The sequence below is a fragment of the Atractosteus spatula genome, chromosome 13 (assembly GCF_055471065.1).
Source record: "Atractosteus spatula isolate fAtrSpa1 chromosome 13, fAtrSpa1.hap1, whole genome shotgun sequence".
In the NCBI taxonomy this organism is placed as follows: domain Eukaryota; kingdom Metazoa; phylum Chordata; class Actinopteri; order Semionotiformes; family Lepisosteidae; genus Atractosteus; species Atractosteus spatula.
In genome coordinates this window covers 2,259,802-2,271,922 of record NC_142718.1, presented here as the reverse complement: position 1 = coordinate 2,271,922, position 12,121 = coordinate 2,259,802, and the positions used below count along the sequence as shown (strand labels likewise).

Genomic DNA, 12,121 nt, shown 5'->3' with positions numbered 1-12,121 from the left:
TTTAACCTGAACGAGATGTGTTCGTATATGCTGTTTTGGGTATATATCTATACTGTACGGATGTGACGCGGTCTATTTTGTGATCCTCCGTGTTTATCCCGTGAAAAGAAGATTAAAGTTCCTTGAAGTGGAAATCGCTCTGCGCCGCTCCACCTGCCGGCGCTGCTCGCCCTTCCAAGAGAATTACTCAGCGGGGCGGCGAGGGGAACTTCCCCCCCCCCTCCTCCTCCTCCTCCTCCTCGCCCCACCCCGCTCCCCAAAAAAGGAGCGTCCGCCCTCCCTCGAAGAGGCGGGCGCGAAACAAAACAAGCGCCACGGCCGCGATGCACAACACAGCGCAGCCCAGCACACGCGCTCGCTCGCTCACTCACTCACTCACTCGCTCTCGCTCGCGATCAGGCCAGGCCGAGACGCACACGCGGCGGCGCGCAGGAGCCCGCGAGAGCTGGGAAAGGGCGCAGCGCCGGAGGGGCAGCCGCGAGGCACCGGCTCGAGGAGCGCCCGGGCGCGTGCCGACGTTTTTGACGGGGGGGGGATGTGCGCGGCGCGCGGACTTCCCAGACCAGAGGACCACCGTTTTTTTTTTTTAAACTTTACGAAACTTGTCTCTCCCGCGGGGAATGAGCTGCATGAATAACTGAATTAACGTCGGCGGGTCACATCTCCGAGCTGCGCAGGGGCTTGAAGCGCCCGAGCCAGGATGACATTCGCCAGCTGTCAGCGGTAACACGAGTGGATATATAAATATATGTACTGTACACAATTACGTCCTAATTGCCTTTTTTTGGGGGGGCTTTTCCAACGGAGACCCCGCACACCAGTGGTCGCCTGCGCTCGGGACAGCGGGAGGAGAGCTGTAAGAACTGCACAGCACCGACACTGGATTTTATTCACGTTCTCTTCGTATGAGCGTCCCTGGATCTTACCAGCACATCTGAAGGAGGAGGAAAGCGCTGTGTGAATATAAACACGCTCCCCGAAACGCAAAGACCAGGAGAAAATAAACCCTTCGATGCTGTCTTCTGACAACGCAGTTCGTTAAGGAAGACGCTGGGAAGTAAAGCGCTCGAAACTTAACAGCACATCGCAATACTTATCTTTCCTTCCTCCTTCCACACCCGGGACTTGTGTGTACAGCCGGACCGGCAGGAATCTCTGGACGGCGCTGCTCTTGGATGCTCCTGATAAGGGATTTAACAGAAAGCACATCGCTTTGTTTTTGAAAGACACACACGAAGGCGAGAGGAGAAGAGCGGAGTTTTGCCCCGCCGGTGACTTCGCTCTGCTCCGCGCGCCCCCCCCCCGCGCGCCGCCGTCCCGAGCCCGGAGTCGCCGAGGAGCGGGTGGCTCGTGTCGCTCTCAATGCTCAGCCGGCTCTCGCGGCGACCGGCAGCTGGGCGGCACGATGCGCTCGTGGGGTGTGCTCCTGTTCCCGGCGTGCTGCTGGCTGCTGTGTGCTAGCGCCCAGGTGAGAGCGTCCCCCGCGCCGGCTCTGTGTGCTGTCAACGTGTCACGGGAGAAAGAGATCACACGGGGTGGGGGGGGGGAAGCAGTCGGTGCGCAGGAGGGCAGTTTTTTATTTCGACCTCCTGCGCACGTACTGCGTGCTCCCAGTCCGGCTCGCGGTGTGGCGGGTGCTCAGAGCACCTGTCCTCGCGGCTCGGTCCCGCGCTGGTTCGTGGGTCCTCCGTCAAGACGCTGTGCGGAGCGACGGCTGGCGCCCGCGGGCTGTGCAGGCGGCGTGTCGGTGGCGTGTGCGTGTGCGTGTGCGTGTCTGGGGTGGAGGGGTGTGTTTACAGAGCACCCCGCCGTCTGCCCCGCTGTACAAACACGGGGCTCCAGACGCCTCTCGCGCTCAAGTGCCGGGGACGGGGGACGGGGGGGGGGGCTCCCACCGCAGCTGCGCGCGCTCACCTGCAGCTCGGCCCGGAGACCCCGGAACAGGGGCCGGCGGGGGGGGGAGCCGGACAGAATGACGTGTATGAGTAGGAGCTGCGGAGTGAGACCTGGTGTGCAGCTTGCAGGGGGTGTGGAAGCGGGGGCGGCTGTGCCGCTGGATCGCGGGGGAGCCTGGGGATGCGGCGCCACAGGCAGCAGGTCTCTCCTCGCTCTGGGCTCTGGGGTCCCGCACACAGAGCCTGCAGGAGGCCTGGCTGGCTCCGGCTGGGTCTATGGGGGGAAGGACAGGACACCCCAATAGAGAGAGGGTGCACACCCATCAGGTGCTACTTCCTAGGAACACCCCTCACCCCCCCCCCCAAAAAAAACAGGGAATCACCTTGGTTCCTACAGGCTGTTCCCTGCTGCAGAGATCCCAGCCTCTCCCTCAGGCAACTGCATGAGCTGCCAGGCTGTCAGGGCTCAGGGCTCAGGGTTCAGGGCACAGGGCTCAGGGCACAGGGCTCAGGGCTCAGGGCTCAGGGCACAGGGCACAGGGCACAGGGCACAGGGCACAGGGCTCAGGGCTCAGGGCACAGGGCACAGGGCACAGGGCACAGGGCACAGGGCTCAGGGCTCAGGGCTCAGGGCTCAGGGCACAGGGCACAGGGCACAGGGCACAGGGCACAGGGCTCAGGGCTCAGGGTTCAGGGCTCAGGGCTCAGGGCACAGGGCTCAGGGCTCAGGGCACAGGGCACAGGGCACAGGGCACAGGGCACAGGGCTCAGGGCACAAGGTTCAGGGCTCAGGGTTCAGTTAATTGACCATGTGCACAAGTGCAATGAGAGGCTTATTTGCACGTGTGCTCTAATGCAAACACATTAAAGAAACACAGCCTACACACACAACAACAGCAGCAACCACAACAAAGTTAAATAACACTCAACTTGCAAGGCAGCACACCTGACACCTCACCTGTTTCTCACTGTGACAGCGGCACACCAGACACCTCACCTGTCTCTCACTGTGACAGCGGCACACCAGACACATCACCTGTCTCTCACTGTGAGAGCGGCACACCAGACACCTCACCTGTCTCTCACTGTGACAGCGGCACACCAGACACCTCACCTGTGTCTCACTGTGACAGCGGCACACCTGATGACAACAGTCGCTATAAGGAAGGAGGGCAGGAACGTGCGTAATTTAAACAGCAAGCTTTTGTTTGATCAGAGGGGGAAATCATGATTCAGCATTTAGTTTCTGCACCTCAGCTTCCTTGTGAAACGTGACTCAGCGTTACTGTCTGCAGGACGGGCGCTTTGACAAACGTGACTCAGCGTTACTGTCTGCAGGACGGGCGCTTTGACAAACGTGACTCAGCGTTACTGTCTGCAGGACGTTCACTTTGTGAAACGCGACTTTGTTGTTAATTTCTGCAGGAGGGTTGCCTTGTGCAACGTGGCTCGGCGTTTATTTTTGCGTTCGGCTCGGCGTTACTGTCTGACCGGCTCCCGGCCCTCTGGCTGTGCCAACACTCGCGCGGTGACCCCGAGGTGTGGTGCCCATCGCGGGGGACCCCTACTTCCGAAGCAGGTCGTTCAGCAGTGGGGTGCGTGACAGGTGACAGGGATCCCCGATTCCTCCCCTCGTCTCTGCCCTGTGCCTGCTGTGAGTGACAAAGCCCTGGTTCTGGGAATCCCATAACCCAGGGGTAGCAGGGCCGGATTCTGGTGTCCATAGGCCCTAGGAACCTTCACTCCGCAATGTGCAAAACGAGGGGTGAACGCCAATTGAATGAGGGCGATGGGCGTGACGCACTTGAGACCGTTCTAACGCTAAACCTCGTGACTTGAGGGCGCGAGCCGAGCGCCCGTCACTGCGACGCCTCTGGTTTCTGGACCAGCCGCTGGAGAGCGCGTGATGATTGATCTGGAGCGATCTAGAGTCGACCGTAGGCACGGTGTTTCAGCTCGTTTCTCGTCAGTCACTCGTGTCTCCCTCCTTCGTGGGCCCTGGGCACTGTGCCTGCAGTGCCTCGTGGGAAACCCGGCACTGAGGGGTACCCAGCCATGGCTGTGGGGATCCCCCAGACCTGCTGGTTTTCATTGTGCCCGAGCTCTCGAGTTACGGGGCACGTTTGAACCCCTTCGCTGTCTTCTGCCGGGGGCCTGCGCTGTAGCCCTTAGATGCCGTAAGCACCCCGAGACCTCCCTCTGCGAGGAGCCAGGCTTGCTCGGGTTCCAGCCAAGCGGCCCGCTCCTTCAGCGAGGGACTCGGCTAAGCAAAGGGTCCATCAGAGACTGTGAGACGGGTGGACACAGAGACTGAGAGACTGGTGGACACTGACAGGACACAGTGACTGAGGACACAGTGACCAACAGACTGACAAGACGCAGTGACTGGCAAACAGACTGACAGACATAGAGACTGAGAGACAGACAGACACAGAGACTGAGGAGACAGGGACCCACAGAAGGACAGACACAGAGACTGAGGAGACAGGGACCCACAGACGGACAGACACAGTGACTGAGGAGACAGTGAAAAGAAGGCGGAGAGAGAAACTAGGAGAGACAGGAAGAGAGGATTGTGTGTGTGGTCTGCGTGCCTGATTGCCGCGCTGTCTTTACTGTGATGAGGTTTTTACGGGCAGCACGGCTCTCTCAGCGAAGGGAAGGCTATCATTATGAGGTGTCCACCGCCTCCCAGAACAGGTGTCCAGTCCGACCGCTGCACAGGCAGCAAGCAAGTACCGACACATCCCGGGGGCCAGTGCCCCCGTGCGGCACTGCCATTACAGACGTGACACCTGACGCTGCGCACGCCCCCCATGGGCATCACAGTCTACCTGGGACATCCCGGCCCCGTGCTTGGAGATACAGTCAGTCCCGGTCACTCCAGCGGTCAGTCAGGTCCCGAGCAGTGAAAATGAGTGTTGCTCTGAGCTGGTCCGGGTGTCACGGGGTTGGGGGTGGGGGGGAGGGGTGAGAGGGGTGTGGGGGCAGTTCCTCTATTCGTGTTTGTGTGGCTTGTTTGGTGGTTGTCGTGGTGATGCGGGTGTCCCAGAGTCACACACACATGCACGCACACAACAAGCGCTGCCGAAGACAGCATCTAGAGACCAGGGAGGGGAGGGAGGGGGCGTCAAACGAGGCTTTCATCTTTTCAACAGTTTCTTTTTTTAAATAAAGCCGCAGAGCACGCATTCCATCTGGGTGCTCCCTGTTTTCATCGGTTTCTTCTGTTTTTTTTTTCCCTTCCCCTCTGGCCCCTGGCTACAATAATTCTGTCCCTTCTTTCCATCCAGACACAGGCTCTCTGTCTCTTTCCGCCCACCACACTGCGCCCCCCTTCTGCCTCTGTCGGTCTCTCTCTCTCTTTCTCTGTCGGTCTCTCTCTGCAGATGTGACAGTCTCTCCCAGGGTGTGTCTGTCTCTCTGTCTGTCTCTGTCTCTCTCTGCAGCTGTGACAGATGTGTCTGCAAGGACCTCACTCCTCTGTCTCTGTCTCTCTCTCAGGGGGACCCCTTGCCCAGAGCTCTGGTCGAGCTGGTGCAGAGCAGCTCCATCAACTCCATCGAGGACCTGCAGCGCCTCCTACTGACTGACTCCGTAGGTAAATCTGCACTGTCCCCCTAATAGAGTCTCTGGCCAAAATAGTAGGACCCCTGCCACCACTCCCACCTAAACCCCCCCCCCCCCAAAAAAAAAAAGAGTGCTGGGGCTCTGCTGACAGCCGGAACAGCTTGAACAGGACCAGGGATGGCGTCCCACCAGGAGGCGTCCCACCAGGGAGGCGTCCCACCAGGCCAACCTCATCCCATTGTTTCACAAGGTTGCCTTCTTTTTGCATGAGGGAGCTATGGCGTGTGGGACTGACCCACGTGTTCACTCGGATTGAGATCCGGGGATAGTTCTGGTCAGGGAAAGGTGTTGGGAGTCTCCCTCTCCCTGCTCCTTAAGCCCAGCCCCACCCTTTTCCTGCCCCGGGAGAATCTGTGTCAGGGGGCCCCCAGTCCTGGACAGCCACAGCCCCGTGCAGATTTCATAAGTCTCTTTAAACCACCAGCACCTCGAGACAGAAATGGCCCAACACCTTCGCCAATGAAGCCTATAATGTCTCCAAGTGGAGTTTAAGACCTGGGCTGGGATACAGGCCAGCAGGAACAGTGGATCTCCAGGACTGGTCTTGGGCATCCCTGTACGTTCCAGTGAGGAAGCTGGAGGGGGGAGCGTTCCTAATATTTTGGCCGGTGGGTGCAGGCAGATGCGGCACGGCAAGTGAGGGTTCTGGGGAGGGTCCTGCATGGGTCTCCGGTTTCCTCCCCTGTCTCTGTACCCCAACCCTGAGCCTGATGTCAAGGCTACTGCACAAGGCCACAGCATTGTTCTGTAGAGAACGCAGAGCATGGCACACCCCCTGTACACCACACCTACACACCCCCTGTACACAACACCTACACACACACACCCTGCATACACAACCTACACACACACACACCCCACACACTCTCCCTGCACACACACTCTACACACACCCCCCTCGTGCACACAAGATAGGTGTTCTCTCCCCCTGTCTCCTGCTCAGCCTGACTTTTCCACTGCCTCACACATTCTCCAGAAAAAGACACGGATTAAAAATAGCCAGTTCCATTGTTCCTGCGGAACAATCTCCTTTGTGTTTGGGGAACAATGTTTTTGCTCTCTGACACATGCGGGGCTGGGGGCTGGAGGTGAGGGAGGCGGTCCGGGCAGCTTTTTATAGCTCAGGGGAGAGGGGTGGAGGCAGTACGGGCAAGAGGTTCGAGAATGAGAGAGAGAGAGAGAGAGAGAGAGAGAGAGAGAGGCAGTGTGAGCTGAGAGAGAGAGGCAGGAGGAGAGAAAGAGAGGCAGTGTGAGGTGAGAGAGAGAGGCAGGAGGAGAGAGAGAGAGGCAGTGTGAGCTGAGAGAGAGAGGCAGGAGGAGAGAGAGAGGCAGGAGGAGAGAAAGAGAGGCAGGAGGAGAGAAAGAGAGGCAGTGTGAGCTGAGAGAGAGAGGCAGGAGGAGAGAAAGAGAGGCAGGAGGAGAGAAAGAGAGGCAGTGTGAGGTGAGAGAGAGAGGCAGGAGGAGAGAAAGAGAGGCAGTGTGAGCTGAGAGAGAGAGCCAGGAGGAGAGAAAGAGAGGCAGGAGGAGAGAAAGAGAGGCAGTGTGAGGTGAGAAAGAGAGGCAGGAGGACAGAAAGAGAGGCAGTGTGAGCTGAGAGAGAGAGGCAGGAGGAGAGAAAGAGAGGCAGTGTGAGCTGAGAGAGAGAGGCAGGAGGAGAGAGAGAGGCAGGAGGAGAGAAGGAGGCAGTGTGAGCTGAGAGAGAGAGGCAGGAGGAGGGGGGGCACTGTGAGCTGAGAAATAGAGGCAGAGGGAGGGAGGCAGCCTGGAGCCTGAAAACGAAGCCGCCCGGGCGCTGTGAGTTAGAGGCAGGACCCCCGGGGGTCTCGGCGGCAGGGCTGTGCGGAGAGACTGTGGCCGGCCACTCACCCTGCCCCCCTCTCCCTCGCTCTCTTCCAGAGGACGACCCGGGCAGCCCGGCCAGTGGGGGCGCCCTCTCCAACAGCACCTTCAGCCGCCTGCCGAGGAGCCTGAGTGAGTGCCCCTTCGCTGCTGCCGCCACGCCCCGCCCTGTGCCCTGTGCCCCCTCCCTCACCCTCACCCTCTGCCCTCTTGCTCTGCAGTGCTGGAGGCCGAGCCGGCGGTGCAGGCCCAGTGCAAGGTGCGGACGGAGGTCATGGCCATCACCCGCGGCATGGTGGACCGCAGGAACGCCAACTTCCTGGTCTGGCCGCCGTGCGTGGAGGTGCAGCGCTGCTCGGGCTGCTGCAGCCTCCGGGGGCAGCGCTGCCAGCCCACCGCGGTGGATCTGCGCCACCTGCAGGTCAGTCTGCGGTACTGCGTTTTCTCGCTATCCCTCCCCTCTCTCTCTCGAGGCTCATACTGGCCTCTGCATTGACCCCTGACCTCTGACCTCTGATCTCTGGGTGGGGCCAACAGGTGGTGAAGATCGAATATGTCAACAAGAAGACCAACTACGGCCGGGCGGTGGTGTCGGTGGAGGACCACCTGGCCTGCCGTTGTGAGTCCACCACTGATGTGCCCCGAGCTGCCCCGAGGGAGCCCCAACACCAAGCAAAGCCACGGCAACCGGAGTCACGGCAACCAGAGACACCGCAACCGCATCATCGTCAGCAGAAGCAGCAACAAGAACAGACACAACCACATCACCACGATCCTCATCATCCTCCAGAAGAAGCACAACAGCAGCAACTGGAAGAAAAGCAACATTTACACCAACAGCAACCAGAGGAACATCACCGGCATCAGAAACAGCAGCACCAAGAGCAACAGCAGCAACTGGAAGAAAAGCAACATTTACACCGACAGCAACCAGAAGAACATCACCGGCATCAGAAACAGCAACACCAAGAGCAACAGCAGCAACCAGAGGAACATCACAAGCACCAGCAACACCCACAGCAACAGCATCACCAAGACCAACAGAACCCCAGCAACAGAACTACAACACACAGGCCAGGTAACCCCCCCACCGCCTCCACACACACACGCCTCTTCAGTCTGCCTGTCTGACTAGGAGACAGGAGAGAGGGAGCCCTATTTATAGAGAGCAGGAACATATCGCCGTGCTTGCGTCAGCCTCATGCGAGCCGGCCTGCCTCTGTGTCATCGAGCGCTTCCCGTCTGCCCTGGGCTTTCTGAGCACCTGTCTGGCCTCACCTCTCTCTGCCCGCCTGTGTGGCGGTGCGTCTGTCTGCCCCTGGGGTTCCCGGTGCCAGCTTAGTGCCCTGGTACTGAACGCTCATCTTGCCCCACCCTCACATCCTGACAGCTTACAGATCCTCCCGGCGGCCACACGAAATTCACTCGTCTCCCCTTCCTCTTTCTCTCTCTCTCTCTCTCCCCCCCCCCCCCCCCAGGGACAGCGGCCCCCCCAGCGACGCCCCCTCCTGCTCGGCAGCGGCCGCGGCGCCCCCACAGGAAGAGACAGCGCAAGTCCAGGCACGGCCTGACCAAGGCAGCCATGCGGGCACTGCTGTTGTAGATCGCTGCCCGTCCACAACCTGGTGAGCCCCTCCCTGCATGGGGAAAACACACCGCACTCCCGCGGCACAGCAGGCCGATCCGTTCCGGGTTCTCTGTACACGATCCAGGCTCTGGTGCTCACGCGGCACTGCATTTCAAGCTTGTTGTTGCCTTCCAAGTACATCTGAAAAGGTGTATAAAGTGACAGTGATTTTATACGAGTGATGCTTCTCTTCATCCGTACTGCACGTACAAGATTCTGCAGCTGCGGAAACCCGGAATGGCTCAGACCGCTATGCACTGATCGGTTTCCCCATCATGTGTCTCCCTATGTCCTATATCGGTATCGTCTGCGTCAACTTTTCTGCGTCTTTAAGAGTGTCTTTCAAGGCAGCTGCATACTGGTTTTATTGCAGGGTCCTTTCTCATTCTCCCACTCTGTCTCCTGGAGAAAACCATCTTCTAACCCCCCTGCTCCCCTCTTCCCTCCTCTCTCCTCCAGGACCTTGCAGAAACGGTTCCTGAAGGCACAGCTGTGAGAACAGGAGCAACCAGAGAGCTGCCTGAAAACGGGACCTTGTGGATGGACGATATTTTGAAACTTTCCATCTCTTTTTTTAAATGACATTATTATTTTTTTTATTATTGCTGTTGTCAAGAGTATATTTTTATATTGGAAATAACTTGTAAAATGGTTTAATTTCTTAGTAGTATTATTATTATGATGATGATGATGAATTGCAGCGACAACAGCAGTAATAATACAAATAATAATCAGGCGAGTCGTTGCGACAAATGGTTCGCAATCCTTTTTTTTTTTTCGAAAATGCACTGAACTACTGAAAATTATGCCAGCTGAAAGTATTTTCTCTCTCGGGAGTCGGAGAACTGCAAGTCCCATCAGCCACTGCAGCAGCGAAGGCCACGCCTCTTCCATAACAAGGAGTAATCTGATTGGGCTGGACACTGGAAACAGACCTATGAGGGGGGGAGGTGGGAGGGGCTTGCCATGATGATGTCATGCCTTCTTTTTGAGAAAAGAGTCAATGACATGGAAGAGAAAAAAACATCCACTGGATTCTACTGGACCTCGGATACTTTGGCTCCACCTGCCCAGGAATGTGGGTTAAAGAGATCCAACACAAACGCCTGCCATCTCCAGCACCAGGGTCAACTACGTTTTTAACCATTTATTAAACGTGCACTCGCTGGACAAAATATTGGGGTCCTCCCCCCCCGAGTCAGACACACGTTGGACTGCTTGACACCTCGGAGGAGACGCGGCCTGTATTGCGAAAAGGTTTGGGAATTGGGGGCCGAAGCCGTCCTGGATCCAGCAGGATGGACTCCAGCTGAAGCCGGCAGATGGGGGGGTCAGCGAGTGGGATTGTTCCAAGGCATTGTTCCGGCCGGCCAGGAGGGGGGGGTCCCAGTTTCCGGCCACGAGTGGATTAATCATTGGGAAGACCTCCTGCGAGGGAAGGGAGGGGAGGTGTCCTCCCGCCCCCCTCCCACACTCTGCCTTCCCCTGTGATGTGGGGGCGGCCCATGCTGTGACCAGTCTGGCAGGAGGTGGGGGAGAGTGGCTAATGCGCCCCCTGCTGGAGAGAGTTTGAACCGCCGCCGGGTGAAACAGGAAAGGACATGTGCAGGGAGGGCCTGATTGTCTTCGTTTTTTTTGGCAAAACAAGAAATGTGATGTCCTCGTGGGGACCCTGGGAGGGGACCCCCCCCTCCCAAGACCTGATCTGGAGGTACATGCAGACACCCCGTACCGATCGTTTGCCTCGACTGTAATGGATCCTGAATGTATATTCGAAAAACGTCACAGACACCAGCACAGAGGGAAGTCAAGGACACAGGACGAAAGCGTTCTGTGACGTAAGACGATGAGTTGGGTTCCTAAGATTCCACTGCGCTTTCCTGGGGAAAAGACAAAGCATAAACAAGGAACAGATCAAACCTTGTGTTTTTCGGCCGGGCTGCCACTCTCTGGGGCTTCCAGCGGTCTCAGGCTCACACCTTTCCCAGCAGGCCTTGCACACTGCAGGCTCAGCCTGCGATTGGCCTGCTGCCCTGCAGGAAGGGGCGGGGCAGGAAGTCGCAGGGACCACTTCCTGGCTAACCTTCAGGTGCTAGTCTGTCAAGTACTACTGATTCCACTGTCACTTATTGTATCGTCCTTAATTCTGTAAAAAAACAAACCAAAACACTGCTTGCACAACGCGCAGTCAGTACTGCACAATGGGGATGATACTGGAAAATGCAAAAGATTCACATAGGACTGGGACCAGCACGAAAACGTCATGGCTTGTGTGTGACAGAGGAGAGGCCCAGGCAATTCTGAGGAGCAGAGGGGTTCACATACACAGGGGCTCCAGTAAGAGTCTGTACTCCAGTGTGTGTGTGTGTGTGTGTGTGTGTGTGTGTGTGTGTGTGTGTGTGTGTGTGTGTGTGTGTGTGTGTGTGTACACATACAGGGGCTCCAGTAACAGTCTGTACTCCAGGTGTGTGTGTGTATATACACAGGGGCTGCAATTCCATTTCCAAACAAGACTCTTACTGTATCAGAACCACTGTGTATGTGCATCTTGAAAGCTATGTCATTTTTCTCTGCAAGACTGCCCTTAGTTTTTCTTAGTCACGCAAACCCACACGTCTCGTCCCGCCGGGGTCTCACGGCTTTAAAGCACCCAGTCTGGGCCATGGGGACGCCTGTGTCCCCTGTCAGGACAGCAGGGCTGTGGGTCTGCAGAGGAAGGGGAGGAGTGCTGAGATGTCTGTGTGTATAACATGTCTTCACCTCCCTGTAGCTCACCTGCACACCACACTCTATTGGCGTATTTAAGTTATTTAATAGGGGATTTTTTTATTAAATGTAATTAATTTTTATTATTGTTATTTTTATTATTAATGTTATTTTTTAATAAATATGTAACAATATAAAAAAGAAAGGAGTATGCTTATCTGGAGGGATGGGACATTGTTTCTGGGTTGGAGTCACACAACACACACTCTCTCCCGACGCTGTATCTGGAGACATGCCTGTTCAGAGCAGCTGTGATCCATTCCAGGTTTTACCAGCCACACAGCCTCTTGTACTATCTGGACTGACAAATAATAAGCATTCCTGCCACTTCTATAGCGGTATTCTGGACACCCGACTCACAGCG

General features: G+C 57.1%; 1 protein-coding gene across 1 annotated transcript; it reads left to right on the top strand.

Moving 5' to 3' along the window:
* Positions 1-329: 329 nt before the first annotated feature.
* On the top strand, positions 330-11,902 carry LOC148821615 (platelet-derived growth factor subunit B-like). Its single transcript, XM_088931367.1, has 7 exons — positions 330-1,468; positions 5,400-5,496; positions 7,422-7,496; positions 7,586-7,785; positions 7,902-8,442; positions 8,843-8,989; positions 9,451-11,902. Exons 1-6 carry the CDS (start codon positions 1,406-1,408, stop codon positions 8,965-8,967), a joined length of 1,101 nt encoding a protein of 366 aa, XP_088787493.1. The 5' UTR covers positions 330-1,405; the 3' UTR covers positions 8,968-8,989; positions 9,451-11,902.
* The last annotated feature ends 219 nt before the right edge of the window (positions 11,903-12,121 follow it).